Genomic DNA, 26,432 nt, shown 5'->3' on the forward strand with positions numbered 1-26,432 from the left:
AGACACAGATTTTATAGAATAAATCTGTCTGTATTTACATTTCATGTGTCATTAGAAACACTTTCTTTATTCAGACAACTAGGCGCCATTAACTCTAAGCTAATGAGCTTGTTTGGGAGTAATTGCAACTTCAGTGTCAATACAGAACGTATTTTCACACTATTACAGACAAAGTTTCAAAAAGTCAAGGTTTATCTTTCACACAGAGCAGAATAAAGCTCCTTTCTAATTTTTGGAAAGGGGTTAGAGGCAAAAAAGATGTCAGCCAGCCATATAGTACTGCATTTATGAATATGTAAAAGCTCCCAGCTAAAGTGTGTGCCTGTCTACATGAGTGTGCACTTTTTTGTGCAGTCTTTGTGTATTTGTATCTTTTGTATTTATTAATGAACACACAGTCCACATTAATGCATGCATGGACACATTTTTACGTTTGTTCACTGCGAATGTCACTTTGTGCGTGTGTTATGTATTTGTCTTTTCAATGTGTGTTTTACACATTTCTTTTTGTGCATGTGTGTGTTTCATGGTGTGTTTTTGTTCTACTAATTCCATGTAGTATTTACACAGAGTACAGTGTACCAGCTTTGAATTAATTAGGCCAGCTTTATTGAATAAAAGCTAACCATTGTACCAGTGTGGTTTTAAGAGCTTACTAATACAGCTTAATGATTTTGTGTGGTTTCAACAGACAGGCTTCTAGCCATGAGCAAGACTGCATGAGTAATATTGATTCCCACAGTGAAGAAGAGAATGATAGTAAAACAAGAGGTTGCTTTTAAGATTTGCTATTTTCATCACTAAGTTACAGAGCCCCTTAAGGGACACTCTTTGTCTTATCCTTACCCATCAGTGGGCAGCCACAATATGACACCCAATAGTTAAAGCAGGTACATTATATATACTAAGATTATTTTTTATTCCCTTTTTTTAATTCCAAAGTTAGTTGTCTAATATCATTCCCCTTTGAACAGAACCTTGTGCATGGTATTACTTTATATAAAGCATGTAGGCTTAAAGCCCCTATAACTTTCTGACCTTTTTGCCGCTGAGAGGTAATAACTAAAAAGATACTGTGGCAGATAGCAATGCTTGCAGCTACCATCTTACCATGTGGCAGCTAATCTATGCATACATCTTCTAAATTGGCTAAAACATTAGTAGCTAATACCGCAATTTAGCACATGTTCTATATGTGTTGTTGGTTTGTGTGTTTCATTTTTTAAATTTTGTTTAAAGTTTCCATTTTCGCATTTTTGGTAGGTTGACAATAACATTTAAAATATAGTAAAATGACTACTTGTTGATGAACTAGCGTCAACACTGCATTTAAATAGATTTGCTTTAGTTTTGTATTTTTGTAGTTGCCTCAGCAACAGCCATGGCTGATGGCATTGTTTTCAGGTTGTTCATCAGTCCATCTGTTCTATTCTAGTGAACATAATATCTCAGAAATGCCTTGAGGGAATTTCTTCAAATTTGGCACAAGCTTCCACTTGGACTCAAGGATGAACTGATTAGAATTTGGTGGTCAGAGGTTAAAGGTCACTGACCTCACAGACAAAACTCAAGAATTCATATGCTAATTATGACAAAGTTTCACACAACTATTTCAAAAATCATACTATACATACTTTTTATGTTTAATAGGCTCATGTATTAATCGAAAACATTATATCACATGCATATTGTAGAGTTATAAAAAAGAGCGATATCTCACATGTTATCCATGTTGATCAAGATTAAACAAAGTTTGTGTTTGGGCCAAAGCTGAATATGCCAGGAAATGGCTCACACATACTGAACACACATACCAGCACACATACATGCGTGCAGTACTGCACAGAGACTGAGCACCAGTGAAGCGTGGCTTTGGCACTATAACCTGCTGTTTGTGCATTTTCCCTCTGTGGGTTTCCCATAACAGTTAACAAGCCGAGGAGGAAGTTTGTGAAATCATTGTAGCAACTCTGTAGCCTGAGCAGAATTTCTCAACCGCTCACCCTCCTTCCTTCTCTCTATCTCTCTGTTTCTCTCACCGTAGCAACATCCTTGCACCTGCAAAATTAGTATGCAGCTGGTATCACATACACATGAATAGTTATCAGCACCCAGTGGCAATTATCAGCGTGAGGTTAAGTGAACAGAAGAAAAAGAAGCCTTTTCAAAGATTGTTGAGATCTACAAACCCCTCTTACCACTTTTCTTTATTCTTTATGTGCCTGCAAGTGCATTAATGTGTGTTTTTCTTGTGTTTGCACCTGTTTGTGTGAGTCTGTGAATGCAGTCGTAGGATTGTCCCACATGCTGTCAAAATACCCCATAGCCTGTTAATTAATCTAATTAGAAAGTGGTGAGGGAGTTAAGAGCCAAAACACTCCTAAACATCAAAGCTTTGTTATTAATCCAAAAAAAAAAGTGTGATCAAAGATGGCAATATGTTGCTTTGTCTTGCATCATTACAAAGATAGAGATAACACAATACACCATGGAAGGAGATTTAGATAAATCTGGCCGCATCTATTGGCTTCTTTGCACTGCTATACACTCCAGTAAATGCTCTGTTCAAGAATCACAGGTCATTAGCAGGAGGTTGCAGGTTTTTCTCTCTATCAGCCAGTTGGACAATAACGAACCCAGTGCTGCCGATTTTCCTTTTGAAAGACATCAATGCCATTTGTCTGTGATTAAGTTAGCTGATATAGCCTACCAAGAAAATGCATTTTTAGTCAGCTCTAATAAGAGGATACACTTACAACTTATACATGTAATTTCTTGTAAACTGAAGCAGAGTTAACACATCGTCCAAGGCCAAATCTTTTATCTTGTGCTTAAAAAAGATAGAATACTTCAGTCTGCTTTTCACTGGCAAAGCTACTTCATAATGTACACAGCTGTGAAATACATACAACCAGGCTTTTTATTGATTTGAAGAGATAGAAACACATAGATAGAAAAACTTCTTCCTAGTGATTTCATTTTAAAGAAGGATTTAGTTTTTAATTGTATAAAGTAAATGTTTTTTTTTTTAAAAGTGTATTTGTTTTTCACTATTTAGACCAAAACAAAAACAAAACATAAACTTTGAGCCAGCAAATTAGCTTTTAGGTTGGTTTAGGATTTGCAATTTGCATGATGCATTTAAGTCATTAAAAATATGTTTTTTTTCTAAGTGTAACAGAGGGCAACCTGAGCTGTCTAAACAATTTTCAAAGTTTCTGTAATTGGATATTTAAGGGCAATATTGACTAGAAGGGCAAATTATGTGCAGTAGTTAAAGCACAAAGAACACAACAAAACTCAACTCATGTGGTGAAATACGGCTACAGTCAACTGTATTTGTTTAGACCTTTTATAATCCTGTTGTTGGATTATAATTCCTTTCATTTTGTATTTCTGCTCACTGATGGAGCATAACATTAGTTCATGTGGAACAATGAAGCCACGCTATCATTCGCTGGTTGGTATCAGCCGTTTTATTCAAGCTTCACAGTTGCTGGCTCCTTCATTGACTGTTTGGTTTCCATCTGATCCAACACTGGGTCATTAATACTACAGCTGTCAGTCAAACTTAACTATTGGTTGTTTTTGTCGGCTGAATTTTCAACCTATACAGTTGTTTTTCTTGTGAGGATGGGCTGACTGATCAGTAATATTCATGTCAGCATACTACTTCTCATCATTTCTTGTAGTTTTTAAACCTCTACAATCCAAAACTGCAGTCCCAAACCCTTGTAGGCAACTTGTCAAGAACTTTGGCAAGGTCAGAAACTGTTGCTTGTAAGGCAAATACTCAGTTGGTTAAAAATCCTATTCTCACATATTTCCAGGGATGGGTACAGTACATCTTCTGAATTGTGGTATACATTTGTAGAAATTGGGCTTTTCTGAAACTGGATAGCAAATGTGTTAATTTTTCATGCTTTCAGTTACTATGTGTCGTTTTGATTACATTTGTACATTTAATTTTCCAGACCAGCACAGAATGTGTCCTCCTTTAGACTTGTGTTGAAATTTGATTCAATATTTCACCTCTGTCCCTTTTGTTACTCCCTTCTTGCCTCCCTATCAGTTTATAAAGTTCACGCTCCATTTCATTCACTGTAAACTACTGTTTATCAAATTAAATGTCTTCTTTGCCAAAATGAATAAGGTCCCCCAAGGCCTCTGAACATTTTATGTTCTAACTATGAGATAAATGCATCCTCCCCCCCAATGTACGCCAAAACAAGCACGGCTGATCTGTGGCTCTATAAATCTGGTATATGTCTAACCGACTCGGTTGAAGGTTACCTTGTTTCGTTGATGCACACAAACAGACAAGTGCACTGCTGGCAATGTTGCGACTGTGACAACAACTGGCAAACAACCGTGGTGTTGTTATTTATAAGATAGCTCACAGCTGGGAGGCAGCCAGAGAGGGTGGGGGTAAAGTATGGAAGAGAGAGAGAGAGAGGATGGAGTGGGACAATGAAAAAAAGAGCATGAGAAAGAACGACAGATGGAGAAAGATATTGGGAGAGGATAGCAGGGAGAAGCAATTGAGAGATGGTCGAGCGCCAGTGTCAGATAGAGAAAATAAAGAAAAAAGTTGAGTGAGAAAGAAAACTTGAGAAGGGAGGACACGGGGGAGACTACAGTAAAAGTTTGAGAAAGGAACATGAAAAAAACGAGAGAAAACAAGAGATGGTGGCTGCTGGAATACACCATGTCAAATACACACTGAGGTTGATAGACAGGTAGGAAGGCAGACTCACACGTACAAAGAGAGATCAACATACAAGCAGTCACGTCTTTAAAGAAGCAGATGAGCTGACAGGCTGACAGATTAGAGCAGATAGAAGCAAACAAGCAGACAAGCAGGTAAAGACTCAACTAAAGAAGTGTTAAGACACAGATGGACAAGAAGATACAGACACGCAGTCAGATTGATAGATAGGCAGACTGACACTAATTCCGCTTGAAAGATAAACATGCTTATAGTCAGTAGTTAGTCAGGCAGATAGACATCTACACACTCACTGCAGACATTAAGGGATGTGTGTTAGCCTTTCTGCTCTCTTTTACTGCCCTCTCCAAGTGTGAAGACCTAGCTTTTGCTATTGCCACTTGACTCCTCATCACCATCATAATGCAGTTGTTTATTTATACAACACATACCTAGAGGAAATATTATCATCTTCAAAACATCAGACACATCACTGACAAGTTCATTCCAGTCATTATAAGCAAAAGGGAAAAAAAAAAGATCTAATTTGTATGCATAAACAAAAGCTCCAACTCCTTCCGGCTTATGATCCAGCAGATATCCAGATAAACAGCAGAGAAACAGCTCAACAGTTCAAATACATTTAAATATAAGTACTTCATCATAACATACCTAAATATAGGAATAATTGAGGGATAATATCAGATAGCAGGTGGACAGTTCTCTGATTGTCAGATCAAATAGCTAAAGTGCAGTGTCTCACTCTGATTGTTTCCAAAAAGAAAAAGAAGTCAAGTCCTCAAACTTATGACAGAGGGTTACATGTGAAGAGGAATATGGCCACAGTCGCACAGCATTACTCATTTCCCTCTCTTTTGAACAGGTTGATGCTGTTGTGCTGGATGCCAATTATCTTCTTGCTCTCTTTAACAACTGTAGTGATTGTTTTCTTTGCTTCTAAAACCCAGATGACCAAGCCAACAGATAAAAGAAAACGTTTAAAGTTCAGTTTCTTCCAACTGAAAATCCAATGCTGTCAATGTTACACAGCATATCTATGTTGTACTACCGTCAAGTCCTACATTGCAGCTTAAAATTAGCTAAATCTTTGCTTACTGAAAAATAGCCACAGTGAAGTTGTAACATGAACACAATATGCTCAAGTTGATTCAAAATGTATTTTGAGCCACCATCAGGCAGAGCCTAAATATAGCCATTATTTCTCCGATCCTTCAAAAAGATGTGTTGTTTTGTCCCACTTGAGTGCACAGGGCACTACTGCTGTCTGCTGGGACTGTGCTGCCACAAATATGCATTCATTAATTTTTCTCATGTTTGTGAAGATATTTGTGAAACTGACCGACCTTGCATTTTTACAAACCACATTTACATTTAAGTCATTCAATGTTGCTCTGCTTCCCCCAACATGAATAAACATATCTGGCTTTGTTCACATGTCAACAGTTGGTTGTTGAAATCACAGTGTCACACATCTCTAATGAGCAAACTGACAGATTTCCATGCACCAGGAGACATAGGCACATGTAGTAACAAGGATCATCAAAAGAAACAAACACACAGAGGAATCTAGCCACAGCAGTGTAAAATAAATAAAACAATGAATGTATTATCGGACCTGGATCAAAAGGTCAGCTTCATTACTCTTATGTGATTGGATAGTGAAATATTCTTGTCCTCATGTTCTAAAAGTTGCCAACATTATGAATGTGGTTGTAATCTAAATATGCATTTGTGTACACGTCTGCATTATGGCATACTAATGTCAATGTGAGGAGTCAAACTAGCCTTGAGGGTTAAAGTCCAACTGAAATCACGATTACCCATCCTCCTTTGCAGTAAAAAATGTTACTGTGCTTTTCAAATGTATTGTTAATAGTTTTGGCCTTTCAAAAAATATCAGACATGCTCCTTTTTGTCTCAGCCAGCTCGGGGGCATGTCAGAGACTTGTTGTATTAATATTAGCTGGAAGGAGACAAAGGAAACAAACTACTATAGCTTCAAGTCATTGACCAATAGTGTGTTGCTAACAAGGATTTTGAAGAGGAATGACCAAACCAGCATCTAACCCGAAGTGACATTTTTTTCTGGTATGTTACTGACATTAACAGTCCACTTTTGGTTGCAATTTTTTTTCAGGCTGAGAATGAACACAGGACACTTGATTTACAGACCAGATGTGGAGTCCAGATATAGACAAAAATAAATGTAATTTTAGTCGGACTTGAATAATAGCCTTCATTCTTATCAGAAAGCAGATTATAATAACACAACAATCAAGAGCTCGAGAGATACAGTGAGGATAGAGCATGGCATTTTGTGAACAAAAAGTTGGCAGCTTATAAATTTGTTATATTATCTCCCTGGTCAGTTCTTTCTTAGTTGATGTTTCAATATGCTATATATCTAACTACTGTAGTAGACACTACTAGTGAGCGCTTATAAATTGGTAATATTATGTCCCTGGTCAGTTCTCTCTTAGTTATTGTTTCAATATATGGTATATCTAACTACTGTAATAGACACTAGTATGTCACTGTTGACATTGAATGAGTTTTTCATTTAACATGCTTGTTTGTGGACCCACTAACCACGTGAAGCACAGCATGTTTGTTTTTTGGTAAATTGAGCCATCTCATCTCAAGTAACTTTGATGTGTAGATTTGGTGTAAAGATTAAAGGTTAAATATAATCAAGATTACAATGGAAGCACATTTACACACCATTGTGTTTGACTCCTCCTGTAACATTATCATGCTGCAGTGCTTTTCAGCCTTATTGTTACGTATTTTAATCATTATGTTCTTGTTCTTAAATGGACCTCAATAGTTCATTAGCAAATGTGGCTGCAACTGTCAAGTGTCTAATAAGAAATGGGGATGGATAATTAATAGAAAGAAAGAGATTGATGGGGTGGTGTGAAGAGACCAAGAGAGGGCAATCACAATAGACTGGTTTTGATTAAAGATAACAACAAGGAATATCATTACTGTCTTTTGGTTTCTCTCCATTCTTTCTTCTCTCTCTCTCTCACAAACACACTGATGGGAAATTACGGCTACACTTGCGCTATACAAATGTTTCATTAAAACCACTCAGAATGCAAAATGATACACTAGATTTCATTTTGTTAAAGCATGAAAAGTTTAAACAAAATTAATACTTTGTGATGATAGCATCATGGAAACCATGAAATTGTTGCACTTACATTTTAAGTCATGCGTACAACTATATGTGAGCAAATAATACCATCAACTTATGTTTTGGAAAACTCCAGATCAACACCTTTTCACTCACTCACTCACTCACTCACTCACTCACTCACTCACTCACTCACAATCACAGTTTCAGTCTAGTAATTCTAATTAATATTAAGTGCTAGGGTTATCAATGCAAGTGTAATGTTCTCTGAACTTATGGAAACGTGTGTGTGTGTGTGTGTGTGTGTGTGTGTGTGTGTGTGTGTGTGTGTGTGTGTGTGTGTGTGTGTGTGTGTGTGTGTGTGTGTGTGTGTGTGTGTGTGTGTGTGTGTGTGTGTGTGTGTAGCTGTGAGCTTGTGTTTCTTTCTAATCAGTACAAAAGAACACGGTATCACTCTTCAAACACCCACCTATGCATACACACATTTTTACAGTGATAATGTGTATACGTGTTACCTCTTTTACATCATTTCAACTCAAACACACCTACGCTAACATATTTTTAGTCATCATTCCCCTCTCTTGCTGTTTTCATTGCTTTCACGGTATCATGCATTTTCTCCTTTTTTGTTCTTGTTGCTTATTTCTTAGTCTATATATCACCTTCTCTCTTACTTGTAAGAGAGAAGCACTTGCTTGTATAAGCACATGTATATATTGCTGTTTCTCTGCCTCTCTCCCACTGTCCTGCTGTGTCTCATATATGTATTATGCATTAGTACCGCAACAATGCCCCACTCAAGTTCAGACTGAGTGATGCCAAGCCATGTGACTGCCAGTTGACAATTACAACAACACTGCGAAGGGAAAGGTGAAAAGAGGGCGAGGGGGAGAAAATGCTGAGATGCTGCTGCTGACAGAACGCAGAAAAGAATGAATCATTTTGAGAGATACAGAGAGACCTGTAAAAACCAGAGAGTGATTGACAGAGAAAAGAGAGTGACAAAAATGGAGAGGTTATGTGTGAACAAATATGGTGGAGTGAAGAGAAGTATGAAAGAGAGATGTGGGATTAGAGAGAAAGGAAAAGTGCCAGAGGGTATAGAAAATGAATTTTGATTATTCAGACAGACAAAGAGAAAATAGATTAGTTACATGCCTTGGCAACTGTAATAAAATAACCAATATTGGCTCAGTACTACAACATTTTGTCTAAAGCCCTTCGCACTAATGTTATATTCTCAGCACTCCAAAAGCAACAGTATGAAAAATCTAACTCTAAAGTGTAAAACCGTACATCCTGCCTTATCAGAAAACGGTTTGGATTTCAACCAGCATGTCTCAACAAGCTTAAAATTGTGGAGGGACATGTTGACTGAAAATGTAAGCCTCCCAGTACTGAAAAAATGGCCACAGCAGGGGAAGAAGTAACCTCCAGATCAGCCAGCAAGTTAAGGTCATTACTGTGGGCAGTCAACAGCAACCTGAAGAAAATCTTACAGTCAACTAGCAAACCTCTGGATAGAGAAAGATGGAGAGGCCTGGAGAAAAGTAGGAGGGAGCTTCATGTCGTTATTTAGTTTTCTGATGTTAGCAATGGCTGCTCGGACTGCTACTAGTTGTTCAGAATCTTCCAACTAGAATTCACTGACCAATATAAGTATTTGGGAACAGTGATTGATAATAAGTTAAAATTTGATGTTCACTCTCAGGCTGTCTGTAGGAAGGGACAATAACGTTTGTACTTCTTAAGAAAGCTGAATTATTTTAATGTAGACAAGAAAATGATGTCTCTTTATTGAATCGTACTTACTTTTTCTTTTATCGCTTGGTTTGGTAGCATTTGTGTCAGGGATAAAAACCAAATGGGCCACATTGTGAAGGTCGCTGGTAAGCTTATTGGAACCCCGCAGACTCTCTGACAGATTTTCTTAGTGGTTCCAATTCAGCCAGACTTGATTGTTGCTTGTGATTTGTCTGTCTTGTTTTACATGTGATTATGTTTTTTACATGTTTTTGATAGCTGTCCATTTTTTTAACCTGTCTACAAGCCAAGTTTCCCTTAGGGGACAATAAAAGCAACTGAACTGAACTGAACTGTACTGAACTGTACTGAACTGAACTGAACTGAACTTTGAGCAAAAGCACAGTGACTTTATAGGATACTTGCATTGAGTTGATCCATAACTTTAGATCATGTCAGTTTGTTGCTGTTAATGTTCAACCAAGAAGGGCTCTTTTTGCAGATCAGGTGGTTCCTCATTTGGGCTAGTTGTTGCCGTCTTCCCCTAGCATTAGCTAGCTAGCAGACTAAGCAGCTATTATGATTTGAACGTTGTGAGCTTGTTGGTGCTAGGCAAACACAATATGTAATAAGCCCAATTTTACCCCCTATTGGTTGCCTTCAGCTAAATGTAGTCCTACTGAGTTTCATCCAGAATGACACATGGGTGTCAGATTTGTTCAGTTTGAGGTGGACATCTGATTAATCGCCTAACTGATTAACAATTTGGCTATTAGTAGATTGGATTCATTTATTTATTCATAAGAATAGTTTGCTGTCTAGCAGTTTCAGCAGTTCTTCGATCTGATTTCCAATATGGCTGCTGTGAAAAAACAAATTCTAAACTGTGGTGAGCTTGTTGTAATATTTTTGGAGTAGCAATTTTTATGGTTAACTGTAGTCCTGACTGACACTGTGCTGTGTTAGAAATAGAACTGACCTTCCCTAATAGTGCGCTGAGTGCGCTGCGTTAGTAGATCAGCTTGCACATTTTTTACGGGTGATGTCAAGTTTGCACATGTTTTTACACACACAAAATTTTAGTAAATCAGGCCCTAAATGTAGTATGCAATAGAGCAGATCAAACATGGCTCTGTGGGGTGGTGGGAGCTTGGGGAAGGAGGCATTGCCAGAGCTTGACAGAACCAAAGCACTGCTCAGCAGAGAAGATATTGTAGGTTGTTGTGGACAAAGCGACACAGGGAAAGGAGCATGAAAGAAGCGACAGATCCAGAATTAAGGCAGAGAGAGAGAGAGAGAAAAGCAGCAGTGTGAAGAGGGACAGAAAGAATAATGACAAAAGGGGGAGATGATGTATCATAAAGAAACAGGGGCTGAAAGAGACAGGCTAAAAAAAAGAAAACATAATGAGTGAGACAAACGAATGACAGTGGAGAAAGACCCACAAAGAAGAGGGTATCATTGCCAACATCTATCACAATCCTCATTATTCTGTCTTTCATTTCACTCTGTTGAAACACTGAACACTCTCACAGCTCTGTTAAGGTTGTTGTCCTATAGCTTACATTCACACTGAATATATGGATCTGGTGTTTGTGCTATCAATCACATTGTAGGGACATAAATCTCAAAATTCACTTGCCACAAGGTTCGTTTCGTTTTGACTTTGTTTTAGGGTTAATATGAAAATTAATGCGACATCACAGTTAGATTAATCCTTTGGGGAGTGATTGAAAGTCAATACAATGTCCTCACAAGTAGAGCAGTACATGTTTGTGTGTGTGTGAATCTGTTGTTATCAGTATCAGCCCAGCTTGCTGTAGTCAGGACAGCAATGATTAGAGAGCTCAGGAGGGGAGACACTGGTTTGATAATGAGGTGTGTGTGTGTGTAGGTGTGTGAGGATTATCTGTATTATGATATACACTAAACATCTGCTTGGGGTTTTGTTTGTGTTAATCTGTAAGGATGTAAATGTGTTTTGACCCATTCACAAGTAACTGCGTTTGTAGCGATGTATGATTGTGTGTGTGCACATAGTCCTGTGTATCAGCTGGTGTGTGTGTGTGTGTATGGGTGGGTGGGCATCCTCCCCATTGGGTTCTTTCACCCCCCTCAAGTAGCCATTGTGGCTAAGGAGAGAGAGAGAGGGGATGGAGGAACAATTGTAGCTGAAGTCTGCTGAGATGTTGGCTGGAAGCAGATGCCAGAGGGAGATAGAAAGAGGTGTAGAGAAAGATGGAGAAGTGGAAAGATTGGAATGCAGACGGGCAATTATAGATGGGAATGAATGGGGTGAGAGGATTAGCGATAAAGAGGAATACGATGTGTAAGAAAAGCATGAAGAGCGAAATGCTGCAGTGAGACTAGAAGGATAAAATAAGTTGTTCTATGGTGTTGCATCCACTACAGAACAACCCTAAATGTATTTTATAGCTGCACGTGCTGAACTACATACATGCTGAGTAAGTGTTTTTCATTTTCTGTTAAGTATATGAATGTGAATGATCTTCCTTTCATACCTGTGTGTATTGGTTTGTGTTTTTATTAAAGAATATTTTTGTCCAGAATTGCATGTATGAAATCCTAACCTATTGTTTCATCAGCTAAGAGAAATTGCTTGATTTTCCACTTAATCGTCCTACCAGACAAGGTTGTCCTTTGTCACCTATACTGTTTAGCCTGAGAGCTGTTCGTATGTGTCATTGATGGGGAAAGTGGTATTACTTAGTAGATGATCATGATTTCAAACTAAGTGTGTCCACAGATGACATTGTGTTGACTCTATACAGGCCATCCAACTCCATACCAAAAGTGTAGGAAATTATCAAATTTAATAACACAATGTTTGGCTCTTTGCTGATTACAAAATACTACTATTCGGGAGTGTTCTGATGGTCAAAGTGGTTTACGTCACTGATCATGTAATTACGACATCCTCAGTTGGAGTCCTGCCAGAGGTCTTTATTTCTCCCTTTCTCCCCTCATTTCTTGTTAATTCTCTACTGTACCTTATCTAATAAAAGCATAAAATACCCCAAAGTACAGTAGATAAAATAGGCATTGTTCACTAAAGACAGTTTGACATCATGCTAGGAAAAGTACAGGTGTAATAATAAAACTTTATGTTTGCTGAATTCCATTTAGCTGCCGCAGTGTCACGGTCCTGGTATTGTGCATGCTGTAACACTTACGGGGACACTTGAATCAAATTAAGCCATCGTAAATGTTATTAGTAACACCTGTACTTTGCTGCTATGACAAATGAAAATGCCTGGTGTTTAAACGGTCTATATACTTTTTTATATTAAGTACTCACCTTAATTGCTGCATTCTAAACATACTTAAGTTACATTTACCAATAGGATTTATATATTCTTTCTATTTAAATCCACATTAATTCCATACACTTTAAGCTTATCACATATTTGCTTGTTGGAGTGTTGGGGTAGAGCAGGTGGTAAGAGAAGCAATCGACTGGGGTGAAAGTTAACATCTACACAAACACCCTCACACACTCACTTGTGCTCCCCAACAGTCCAATTTATCACGTTGTGATTACTTGATAGCTTAGCCAGTTGGTAGCCCATGTTATAGTGTTTAGCCAGCTGTGACAGTTGGCCTAATGACCGGACTAGGTTTATTTAATGGAGTGAAATCTGCTGGAAATTTGAGAGTTGCCAGATTCTGAGAAAATCTGTCAGGGGTGTAAGCACCAAGAGGCAGGTGGGCGAAAACACAAGCTTGCCTGGGTTCTCTTTGATAGCTGTTGATGGTTCAATTTCACTGCTTGGCTAAGGCCACTAATAGAGTCTGTCAGGCACCCTGTTTCCAAAGGACTGGATCAGATCAAGCAGGTTTCATATTTTTCAATCCATTTACTTAAGTCATGTATGGTTTAGTTTACTACTAAGGGCTGAGACAATTAGCCAATTCATCCACTTGCTGATCAACAGAAAAATTAATTGCTGACTGTTTTTAAAACAGTTTTCTAACCAGGCACAAACGCCAAACACTCTGGTTCCAGTTTTTCAAATGCAAAGATTAACTTCCTCTGTTTCATATCACATTAAATTGTCATTTTTCACTGATGGGTTGGCAACATGCTGTTTGAAGATATCACATGGAGCTCTGGGAAATTGTAACAGCCTATTTATCATTTGATAATTGATCCACAGTAGTAATCCAGCATGACAATAATTATTACTTGCAGTCTTAATTATTACCAGATTCAATTTCCACTGACTGCCTTTATTTGTGTGTCCAACTTAAGTTATCAGCACTAAATAGTAGTGAGCAGGGACTTCTTTGAACTGCTTTGACCGCTTTGACTGTTGTAAGATGAAACTGACATCCAACATCCTGCAGTTGATACTAGCTGTTAATAGTGTTGCATTGATGATCTATGCCATCAGAAAATCCAAAGCAGAGGACAACAAACGGGTGTTGTGAAAAATATTACGTCAATTTGTTAAATAAATAAATGCTTTTAAAAAACGTTTTTGTCTCGCAGCCAGCTCTCTCTTTATCTCTGAACACACTTTTCATGAACAACTTTCTAAGTTTGTACTAGTTACTACTAGGGATGTGCAGAGAGCCCAATATTTGTATTTGTATCTGTCTACTCACTGTCCACTTCAGTAGAAACACCAGTTAATGGAGTGGACAAAACCCTTTTCAATTTAATGTACTCCAGTACACCACCACCACCCACTACAACCTCAATAATAAATATAAAATCTATTCAATTATTAATGGACAATTAATTTTGAAGACTCAAATATATTATCTAATCAAGTCACAAACAATCCTTTCAAACAGTGACACCTCTGCAATTTTGCCGGAAGATTTACCCGAGGATCAACTCATGGCATACTTCCAAGTTCAAGAGTGTCTTGTATTTTGTAAATATTCCATATTTTTTATTCATATATTTTGTACAGATTAGCAGTGCACACGTCAGTGTTCAGTGTCACATCAGCATAAGCAGACAAATACCCACAGCACTCATATAAGGAAAACCAGCATTTTTTCCTTCCCAAAAACAACTAATTTTTAAAATATTTGTAATATATATATATATATATATATATATATATATATATATATATATATATATATATATATATATATATATATATATATATATATATATATATATATATATATATATATATATATACACACATACACACTAACAAAGTAGGCTGTGATGAATACCATATTCAGATTTGGCTCCACCCCTAGTTCCCACTCCTGCTTTACCCTATCAGTAGCTTTTTAAGTGTATACAGTGTCTGCATGTACTTTATCTTTTGGGGTAAAGCCAAGTTACAGAAAGCTGTCAGCATGAAGGAGGAAAAGAATTTGAACGTCCTTCACAGGTTTAACTCTCAGTTGATTTTAAACTTTCCAAATCGCAGTTGGCCCTCAAGAGGAAGTAGGGCCAAATCTAAATATGCATATTTAATTTTCTTATCAGTAGATATTGATTGACTGAACTGTTCCCAGGTTTCCACCAGTGAGCGAGGAGGCTGCCATTGGAACCCCTGTGGGAGTCATCATGGCAGCTGCTGTCAATCAAACTATCGTCTACTCCATCGTCGAAGGCAACGAGGGAGGTGAGTATGCTCAGAGCTGTTTATACGCAGAGATTTTACCTGTTGTGGGTTTCAGTTGTTGACTTGGCTGCCTTCGCTACCTGCATGTGACCACTGATAAAGTAGCTGGTGAGTTCATGACATAGAGTTATGTACAGGGCAAATAACTTTATTTGAACTACAAATTACGGGACCAGCTGTGTGAATGTTTACCTTGCTGTGAATGTTTGTTTACTTTTTTATGAAAAAAACAATAAACACGTTTAAAAAAAAAAAAAAAAGAGTTATGTACAGGGGTTATTAACTTGTAAGCAGTTATGTGGAGACAGAGCAACAGATGACATAAATGGTGCAGCCAATAAACCAATAAATAAATAGTCACCAATTAACATTTAACTTCTTAAGACATCTTGGATGAATCAGCATAACTGATTAAAGAGCCAAGTTTAAAAGAAACCATGAAGCATTTAAGACAGATTGAAATTTAATCGGTCAAATCACCACACAAGATGATCAGGAGCTACTTTGAGATGTACTCTAGCCTGCTTTTAAAAAAGTGTAAATGGATCCATATCTGTAAGACACAAAAGTATTCTTTACTCCTCCCAAGTATAACTGAGTTACACAGTGTGGAAGTAGCCACTGTGATAATGGCTGTTGAAGTAACTAGTAGGCTTTTTGATTAGTGAAAGCACCGAATTATCTGTATGGGTAAGATAGACAGTGAGCAAAAGTTTAATATCACTTTAGTCCATCCATGTCGGTCATTCATACGTTTGTTTGAAGCCCCCCTGCAGACATCTTTTAAGACATTAAAAATACTTTACTTTGAATGACTGATATGGTTTTTCCACAAGTAGAAAATCAATTACCCAGTTAGAAATTCTTAAAATTACATTCACTCCTTCTCCTTCATTGAAAAATCCAGACTCTATAAATATGCAAATATTTTTCATTTCCAAAGTTTAACTGTTGGACACAAGATGTCTCCTACTTCACTGTAAAGTCCATTCTGTGTATGTGCGCTGGATGTCACAAGTTTCCACATCACACTTGTGTGGATACTGGACTGGCTATTAGTTGTGATGTCACAAATCATGCTCAGGCAAGGACTGAGAAAGTTTTCCACTTTCAGCAGATGAATATTAAAACCATCTTCTAAGTGTCAAACTCTGCACAGTGAATCTCAAACATCCAAGTCAAGTAACAATAAGCAAAACGCCTTTTTGACTGGAGAGGGACTCCAGGATTTGATTGAAGCCATGTCAATAATTAAATGTGATGACTGACATTTCACCACAATGTATTTATTAACAGTATGTGTATACAAATGTTCTTGAATTGTTATTAAATGGATGGGGATCCTTTTTTTCCCCTTTCTTGTCGTTTACAGTTTTTGCTTGTATGGTTTTCCTTTTTTTTCCTCTCTCTCTCCCTCTCTCTCTCTCTCTCTCTCTCTCTATCTCTCTCTCTCTCCTTTTCATGGTTTTAAATGGTGAAAATTACATGAAAGAATTGTCCTCTTTTGAACACCTGTGCTGTCTACACTGGACATACCATTTCTCATCCAATAAGAAGATCTTTGCAAAGGAAAATAGTGACTAAACTACTCAATTCAAAAGATTATTTTTCTCCTGTTTTTTAACCAGTAACCATATCAGATTTGTGATCTGGCTAATGGATGCGCATATACAAATGGGTGACAAATTAAAGCACAAACCAAAATGAATGTCTTGGTATGGAGTCAGGCCACCACAAACCTCCAGAACAGCTTCAGTGCTCCTTGCCAAGTCTGTGGAACTCTATTGAAGGGATGAACACCATTATGAACACCATAATCTCATTGCGATCAATATGTCTTTTGCAAGAGAGACCTGTGTACGACCGGAGAGAGAAAAACAAACATAGCCAGACACAAATTACATCAGAGGCAATCACGGACATAACCAAATAGATTTGAAGATGAAAGTTTATGTTATATTATATGGTCTTATGGAGACAGCAGTGGTGGACAACATTGTCTTACTTATGTTGTTCCACAGGTCTTAAACTGGGTTGAGATCAGTGACTGTAAAGGCCCTTACATTTTATACACATTATTTTGATACTCATCAAACCATTCAGTGAGCTTTGATGTACAGAAGTATCGGCATTTGATATGTTTCTCCACTCTTTCATTCAGGTTTTTCCTTTTTTTGTGCCATGTCTTTAGGTTGCTAAGTGTAACATAAAGTGTATTAATTTGCCTCTCAATTTAATCAAAATGTGAGACACTTGAAATGACAAGTATAAATGGGGCCAGGTGTACAAGGCTTCCATTTAGGTTGCTTGTTTCCTCTCTGTCATTTCGTAATTAAACAATGTTCAAATACCTCCTGGTTTAACTCCCTCTGTCAAGAGCTCAGGATACACGACCTCCTTGTCATTACTTTACACTATAAAACTGTTCACTCACCATCACACTGCTCTGTACAAGCTTATAAAAAAGACTATTTTCCTCTGTGTCCCTTTTTGACCTTTCTCCACTATCTTTTGCTCTCTGTGTCTCTCATGTTACCTTCCCCACTCTCTCTCTGACTATGTATTCTCTATCTCTTTCTGTCTGCCGTTCTCTCCAGGGATGTTTACATTAAATGAAACGACAGGAGTGATTTCCAGTGCCAAGCCACTGGACTATGAGGCCAATTCCAGCTATGTTCTGAAGGTAGAAGCAGACTCCATGAGAGTGGTGTCCTCCAATCTCCGAGCTCCCTCCAAAAGTAAGTGTTTAAGCAATAAGCCACAGGGGTCCGTGGTTTATAGCAATTTTAAACATTGTTAGGCATGATATGGAGCAAAAGATGAAGCCTGTTTAACTTTTCCAGCTCTTCAATTTCTCTTTGATTACCTTCAGTGTGTCCACTTACTTTAAAAAAAACTCTTGTCCATCTCTTTCCACCGCTCATCTGTGCTTAGCTCGCCAACAACACAACAACAAAATCTGACATTTTGAAACAATTTGAATAGCTGAATAATTGGCACAGTAATTTCTAATGCGGTCACAGGTTGATGTTTGTACTTTATGATGGCTTTGAACTTGGCTCAGCCAATCATAATATAGGACCGGAACTATCGTTTTACAATGATGAACTCTTCTCCTTTGAGGCTGGGCTCAGATTACAGGACTAACTTTTGACATTGGATTGCATCACCATATATTTCACTGATTTTCTTCCCACTAATTATGCACACACAACCACTTCTGGATAATCTCACTATGTGATACTGTTAAGATAATATTGCTTCAGGCTTTAGCTTTCTCTCTTGCACCTACTCTCTCTGTAGCTCTGTCTACTTTTACATTGCACAAGTTTGTACTCTTCTCCCTGTTTATACAGTCATGTGTCTTGGAGACAGGTCATATTGGGCCGTGGTTGTTGTTATTACCTTTCAAGAGCCTCCCCAACCTTGTAGCTGTCTATCAAACCCAAAACTTTCACCAGCTTGTTGTCTACTTGTTGTGGCTGTTTCAGAAATGCTCGCTTTTCCCTTCCTGCCAGATGTGTTGCATTGCTTATTTCCTATAAGGTCTGCAGTCCACTATTTCACTGTGAAATATTTTAAACATGTTTGAGAAGATTCAAGTGGATGAGCATATTATGTCCCATATATTGCACAAAGTGATCAGTACAGTAGAAATCTGTGTTAAATTGTACTAAATGAGCTTCAAGCTGAGACCAGCCTCACTGTTATTCAGCCTCCCTTCTTCATTTTTTTCTCTCTTTGTGCTTTTTTATTTCTGCATTCAGCCTTAATTGTTTTTCAATATCCACCCTCATTTTAATCCCTCCAAAAATGAATTTTCCTTAAATTGCTTTTGGGAGAAAAAAGCACAGACCAAAATAGGTTTTCAACATTTTAATTGAAATTATAAATGAAATGAACATGGCTCTGATTAGACTCCAACTCTTTCCCCTCTGTCTTTCTTTATATGTCTCTATCTGTTGGTATTGCTCTCTTTCTATTTTCTCCTTTCAAAGCATATCTGCATACTTCTTAATGGATGCTCAGCTCTCCGGGTTTCCCCTTTCTTCTTTAATCATAGTGTTTACCACATGCTGCTCTCATTTCATTCAAACCATTTGAATTTACACATTCTGCATGGATTAAAACTACAACTCATTGTAGTCATTAGCAAATCTCCTTCAATTCTTTTTTGATACACACTTTAATCAGGGAACAAATCAATAAGATTCTAACAATATGTTAATCCAGTTTTCTAACCCAAGTGAAGGTTGGAATTGTAAATAGACATTTTGGTGTGGTGTGTCCAGGACTGATGTTGCAGATAAGCAGATTCATGTTTGCATCTGCCTGTTTGTTTGTTTGTGTTTTTCTGTCCTGCCAAATGTTTCTTTATGTGATTCTTTTTTTTCTTTTCTTTTGTCTTTCTTGAAAAATAGCTCAAGCAGTTAACAATCTTGGTTTGTGTTCTTTCTTTCTGACATGATTCATCCTTTTACAAGGTTTGGTTGATGTATTGTGTTGCAGTTGTATGTGGGTGTGTTTCAGAACTTTCTGTTTTTGGCCAGATAAGAAAGCTCTCTGTAGTGAGTCATTACAGTGAATGTCAGGGGCTCAATGGCAGAATGTTTTATCTTACAGTGAATCTGAAGCTTTGTTAAATTAAAGTAATATTTAATCTAATATTTGGCCATTTAAAATGTGCTTTCCCATTCATTTTCCTAGTAATTGGACATTAATGCATGAATTAATCTGAATCTTGGCACAGACATCATTTTGAAAACTTTGAAAACCCTTGATATCCACAGAAAAAGTCGTGACCAGTTTTCAATCTTTAATCAATCAATCTTTATTTATATAATGCCAAACCACAACAAAAGTCAATTCAAGGCACTTTACACATAGAGCAGGTCTAAAATTTTAATTTAAAGAGACCCAACATTCCCACATGAGCAAGCACTTAGCGACAGTGGCAAGAAAAAAACTCCATTTTAACAGGAAGAAACCTCAGGCAGAACCAGGCTCAAAGTGGGCGGCCATCTGACTCGACCGTTTGGGGTAGAGAGGAGAGAGAGGAAGGATAGGAGAGAGAAGCACATTGAAAATCAACATTGAAGTTTTGTGATGCATATGTATCTAAAATTGAACAACACACACATGCATCTGATGAAGTGGTTCAGAACTCAGGGTCACCTCTACTGCAGCATCCCTAGACAGTCCGCAGTCCGCTGTGTTTCTCTAAGCACATGTTCAGACTTTGTGAGCACCTTCTGTCAGCTCTGGGACTGGAGTTATTTACTGTAACGCTCTACCTTTTGGATCACTGTTTAACCCTTTACTCCTTGTCTACAAAAGAGGTGTTTCATGCACGTTTTTCAGTTGGAGGAGGAGTGTTACAGAACAGATATGCTTCTATTTCAGTCATTACAGCTGTCTAAGCAGACATCACCCCTACACCGAATACTGTGCCTGAACACATCATGGCTTGTCTGCTGTTGTTGGCAATAGGTGACACATGTTGAACTGTAACTGCAAGTCCAGACATGTTGATATGAATCTGTTGGAAACTAATGGCTGATCTTGGTTAGTTCTTTGGTACAGTAGAGTTCATTGAATCAGTGGCACTGTGTGTCTTTGTTAATTAATTTCTTTTTCAGTGTTTCTTTGTGGTTTGTTCCTTTAAAACACACTTTATGTTTTTGTTTCAGCTCATACAACTGAAATTGAAATTCTTCATGCAGTTCATCAAGCGGCTAATTGTTGTTATTTTGTGTATGCAAAAGTGTATCCTAAATTTGTACATGTGTGTGTGTCTGTGTGTGTCTTAGCTAACACAGCCAAAGTGGTGATTGATATCCAGGATGAGAACGACCACCCGCCAGTTTTCAGCAGATCTCTTTACATTGGAGGGGTTGCAGAAGATGCCAAAACGTTCACCTCTGTCCTGCAAGTACAGGTATTGAAACAAACACACATAACACAAAAATGGACATAAACAAATTCATTTACTACAGAAAGTAGATGAATTATCAGGAAAAGCTGATGATATAATGTAGTTAATGCTAATTCCTTGCAGTTCATATTGTTGTATAGATTTATCTCTTATTTATCTTGCTTTAGAAAATATCCCTGCTTTTTGTGTTAAACTCAAAATGTTATAACTTGGTCACAAAAGTAGCTTAACCTTGACAGCTTCCAGCTAAATTCATTTAAGCTCAGTGTGAAAATGCTTACAATGCTTGTGTGTGTGTTTGTGTGCTTGTATGGAGATAATATTCAGTCCAATAAGTAACAAGATTACTGGCGAGATTCTTCTGTCTCTCTCTCTCTCAACGTCTGCTTCTATTTACAGTATCAGTTAATTGATATATCTCTTTGTTTCCTTGCCTTTTTGCCTACTGTAACTCTGGAGAATTTCGTATCACTGTAAACAACTTGAGTGACTCTCTTATTATTAAAATGCCTTTCAGGTCTCAAAATGGGTCATGGAGCCTATCTCTTTCAGCCTCTATCTAAAAAGTAGCAGTATGTTTTAATGAGCCTGAATGCCAGAAGAGACTGGGGCAGGATATCTGGCAGAAAAGTATGCGCCTTAATATTTTATTACAGTGTTCAAGATTATTCTTAGATATTCCTGCTTCATTAGATCATACACAGTGAGAGTGACAGGAAAGATTAGAGAATAAGGGTGAGCATGCAACAAAGACTTGAAAAGTATAGAAAATGTGCTTTGCTCTTTCATAAACTTGGTGTTTTAAATCATTATTCCCCTGTTGCAAATACCATAGTGCAGTCTTTTTGCACATGGATATCATTGGCTAAGATAAGTTTTATAGTAACCTGCTTTACAGTCACCTCTTTAAATACTTTAACAGACTGATAGTAAGAGCTAATAGCCTGCTCGTAGGGTCACTCACCACAGGGAGAGGGAATGGATCTGGTGGAAAGGAGAGGATTGATGGTAAGATAAAGATAACTTGTATCCTGCTGAGAGACAAACTGAATAGACAGAGAAAGAGAGAGTAGACATACATGATTCATGGGCGGATGAACTGATGGAGTGGGGTGATGACTGGACAGATAGACAGGGATGCTGGCGGACACACTTTCAAACATACAGATGAAAGAGTGAGTGAGACACGGCAGAGGAAGAACGAGAATTGTGCATTTTCATTCTCGGTGGTTTTATTCAAGTATAACTAATTCCTTCACATCTGTCTGAAACACACATTGTCTTAATGAGGTGTGTGTGTGTGTGTGTGTGTGTGTGTGTGTGTGTGTGTGTGTGTGTGTGTGTGTGTGTGTGTGTGTGTGTGTGTGTGTGTGTGTGTGTGTGTGTGTGTGTGTGTGTGTGTACAGGGCAACATTTTGCAATCTGTTTGTACTATATTGTTTCATGCAGGGCCCTCAGAGTGTGTGTGCACTTGAGCACATCTGTCATTTAGTACCTCAGAGGATACTAGAGCACAGACATTGATTTGATTGCAGATGTGCATCTCGTTAGCAAGCCTGCTTGTTACTTTCTTTTATTCTTCAAAATCCATTTCAGGAATATTTTTGTCACTTTTTCCATTCTCTACTGTTTCCCTCCACAGTGTGATTAATTCCTAATTCCTACTTTTTTAGTTCAGACCTAAAATAGTCCTGCATTGTTTTTAAAGTCTGTTTGTGTGGGTGTGTTGCCACAACACAGCTACAATGATGAAGCTAAGTTGAAATCAGATCCAGAAAGTCTAGCTTAAAAGAAAGTTTACATTGCTTCTACAGTGGATTTTGTCTGAAAGATAACAAGAGAGCAAAAATAATTATTTTCTCTGGCAGAAATCAGCAAGTGTTCAAACTGGAAAGTGTACTTGCATGCATTTTATTGGACAGTACAGGGCTATGCAGGTATGACTGCAACAATTAATAGATTGTAGGGCTGGGTATCATTCAAAACATGTTGATACCGATACCTTGACTTTCTCTGTACAGCTAGTTAATATTGGCATAAATGGTTTTATCACTTTGCTTGATCACTTTTGCAGTTGTTTTGTGAAGAATATTATTTGTTAATACTAAGTTAGCCGAGTTAACAGCTCGAAATATATGGTGCAGCTGCAGCATACAGAGGTGTTATCAGTAACAGGAGGTTGGACCAAAACATGTAACCTGCAGGTAAGATGAGACGAAGCTGTATTTAAATATTGAAGATGATGAAACTGCCTATCATTTGACATCAAAGCAGCAGTGGTTTGGCAGCTGGTGAATGGGCGCTAAGTAGCGAAGCAGTCTCTGTGTGACCATACTTAACATGACAACACAGGAGTCCACAGCAAACATTAGCCAATGTTAGACAACCTCAGCCATTCACCAGCTGCCAAATCACTGCTGTTTTGATGTAAACCCAAAGGCAGTATCATCATCTTCAATATATTAATACAGATCCGTCTAGTCTTGCCTGAATGTCATGTTTTGGTCCAAGCTTCTGTTACTCATGAAGCCGGTAACGACATTAAAGGCACCTCTGCCATTGTTGTTTATGTTGAGAAGCTATAGCCTGATGTTCTGGATGACCATGAAGAAAAACCCCAGACCTACTTGCCAGATGACGTTGCAGAGCATTAGAGCAAAAGTTGACGTTGCAGAGCATTAGAGCAAAAGTTGACGTTGCAGAGCATTAGAGCAAAAGTTTTGATGCTGAAGCCCTTTGGTTTCATTGAAGTGAAAGTTGCTCCTTTGATTTTTGTTGTAAACAAAAGTTATGTATTCATCAGTAAAACACATTGTGTGTGTTTTTGAACTTATCTGCGTCCTTGATCGCATGCATGATACAAACAAATTGGTACTCACTTGTAAAAACATTGCTTATGAGAAGGCTGCTTTTTCACACAGTGTTGTTGTCTGCCTTACTAAGTGATTCAGTCATCTTGTGAAAATGCTTTTGAATGAGGCCCAGGTGTGCTGGGGAATCTGAGTAGAAGCTTTTATTCTGGCTACACACTGCCTGATTGTTTTTTCTTCCAAAGTCATCCAAAATGCTGGATGTGAAAGGCTTTAAGAATATATTTTTTTTCACAGCACTTGCTAACTTTATGTCAATGTACCCATTAAAGACATATTGTTTTACACTACAATTTTTTTGTTTCTGTTTTTTTTTGTTTTCTGGAGTGTCAGAATCACCATTCACAATTAGATTTAATTTTCTGCAGTTATCAGAACATCCTTCAGTTTATGTATCACATCATGGGAGTAGTGTTTAGGGTCTGATGATAGAGGGTATCATATGCATATTGCAGAGTTCTTTGAGGCAGATTTGACACATTTAAACACATGCTTACAGTTTTAAGTGTACTTCTAACTCTACTTCAAATATACTACACTAGATTCTCAAACCCTGTTTAAACCTGTCTGAATTAGTATGTAGCACACTGCTACACAATTTCCAGGTGCAATAGAAAACCCAGACCTGTGCTATTACAGTTTGGTTGAAGTATTGATGAAAAGTTATCCCAGCTGTACCATGTACCTCCGCAAGTAAATACACAAAAATAGATATTTATCTATTCTTCCCTCATTTCCTCCCTTATTCCCTCTGCCTTTCGACATTCATTCCTTCCTATTTCCTTAATTTCATCCCCCCTGATTTTCTTATTCCCTGGCCATAAGACAACTTTTTTTGTTACTATCATAATGTTACATTTAATGTGGTGGATGTCTGAGCTGAATCTGTAGCCTATACTTCCAATCCAGAAGTCAATGTTGGAAATAAGTCAATGTCTGTCTGAGTGTGTGTCTGTGTGTATGTGAGGTTTGCATGTATGTGTGAAGGACAGGCTTGGTAGTTGGTAGTTGGAACAATGAATGGACCTGCATGCAGCTAAAAGCATCACTTTACCCCCTACTGCTGATTCAGAGCACTACATCAAACATCACAGTACTAGGTGTAGGTTTCCCCACCAGCAAAAAAAAATCCTGAAAATCTACCAAGCAAAAATATTATGCATCTTTTCAGTGAGTGAAAAATACAAGATGGAATATCAGTCCTGAACTGATCAATATACAGCACGTGGCAGTGTTTGGTATTGATCAGCTGTTCAAACACCATGAATACAATTATAATTATTACAGATCATACTTTCTGTTACTAAAATAATGACAACAATGGCTTCATCCCAGTATTGGTTGTATAGATGATGATAAATGATGATGATGATGATGATGATGATGAAGATCACTTTCATGATAGTAGTGATCATGATGCGGCTGTTGGCGATGTTATGATAATGATTATAATAATCATTCTTTCTAATAATTCTTATTTTTCTCATCTTCCAGGCCCTGGACAGAGATACTGGTAACTACAGTTCTATGATTTACCGGCTGATCATTCCCCCTCCTGCCGGTAAAGACTCTAAAGAAAGCAAAGCTGGCTTTGTCATTGAACCATACAGCGGCGTGGTGAAGACGGCAATTATGTACCGCAACATGAGGAGGTCATATTTTAAGTTTGAGGTGGTTGCTACAGACAACTATGGCCAAGGACACAGCAGCAAGGCGGAGATAGTGGTGTGTATATTTAATTTTTGACACGTGTGGCAGGTTTATAATCCGTTCATATAAGGAGGTTATTTAATCTTCCATTCTACATTTTCCTTAAAACAAATTTGGGGAGATGATTTGCATATGTTCCAACTAGATTTACCTTGCTCCCAGAATATAAAAATGTGACTCACTGTGAAAACAAACTTAGATTGTCACAAGTATAGTTGGATTGGAAATGGTTATCTTTTACAAAGCAGCACTTTTTTCAGTAGTGTTTAATGTAATTATTTACAGCTGAAAATACTGTTTTAAGCTCAATTTAAATGCTGAAATGAGTCTCTTTTGCTATTGTTTCCGCTGTGTAGGTGTCAGTGGTGAATCAGCTGGACATGCAGGTGGTTGTATCAAACGTCCCTCCAACTTATGTGGAGAAGAACAAAGACAAACTGCTCAGGTAACTATTAGTATATCACTACTTTTGTATTCAGTTCTTGCACTCATTAAAATCTTTGACACAACCTTTATCTGAGGGAAATTATGTTCAATGAATCAATTTTAATCAGTCTCATAACCAAGAATTTGAATTATTTACGATACATTGACCCCTGTTTTGTGCTTCAAAGAACACAGACAACTTCTTGCTGATATATGAATATATGTATTTATTGCGGGACACTAGGGAAAAATGTACTTC

The 26,432-nt window shown here is 37.7% G+C and overlaps 1 protein-coding gene across 1 annotated transcript in view; it reads left to right on the forward strand.

Moving 5' to 3' along the window:
* LOC134003104 (protocadherin-15-like) overlaps positions 1-26,432 on the forward strand; it is a 154,225-nt gene that overhangs the window by 90,044 nt on the left and 37,749 nt on the right. Inside the window, exons 27-31 of the mRNA XM_062442236.1 lie at positions 15,123-15,232; positions 17,830-17,970; positions 21,043-21,170; positions 25,532-25,762; positions 26,104-26,192. Of these exons, the coding sequence (XP_062298220.1) occupies positions 15,123-15,232; positions 17,830-17,970; positions 21,043-21,170; positions 25,532-25,762; positions 26,104-26,192 (699 nt within the window). The remainder of the gene's footprint in view (positions 1-15,122; positions 15,233-17,829; positions 17,971-21,042; positions 21,171-25,531; positions 25,763-26,103; positions 26,193-26,432) is intronic.

Source organism: Scomber scombrus, chromosome 21 (assembly GCF_963691925.1).
Source record: "Scomber scombrus chromosome 21, fScoSco1.1, whole genome shotgun sequence".
Taxonomy (NCBI): domain Eukaryota; kingdom Metazoa; phylum Chordata; class Actinopteri; order Scombriformes; family Scombridae; genus Scomber; species Scomber scombrus.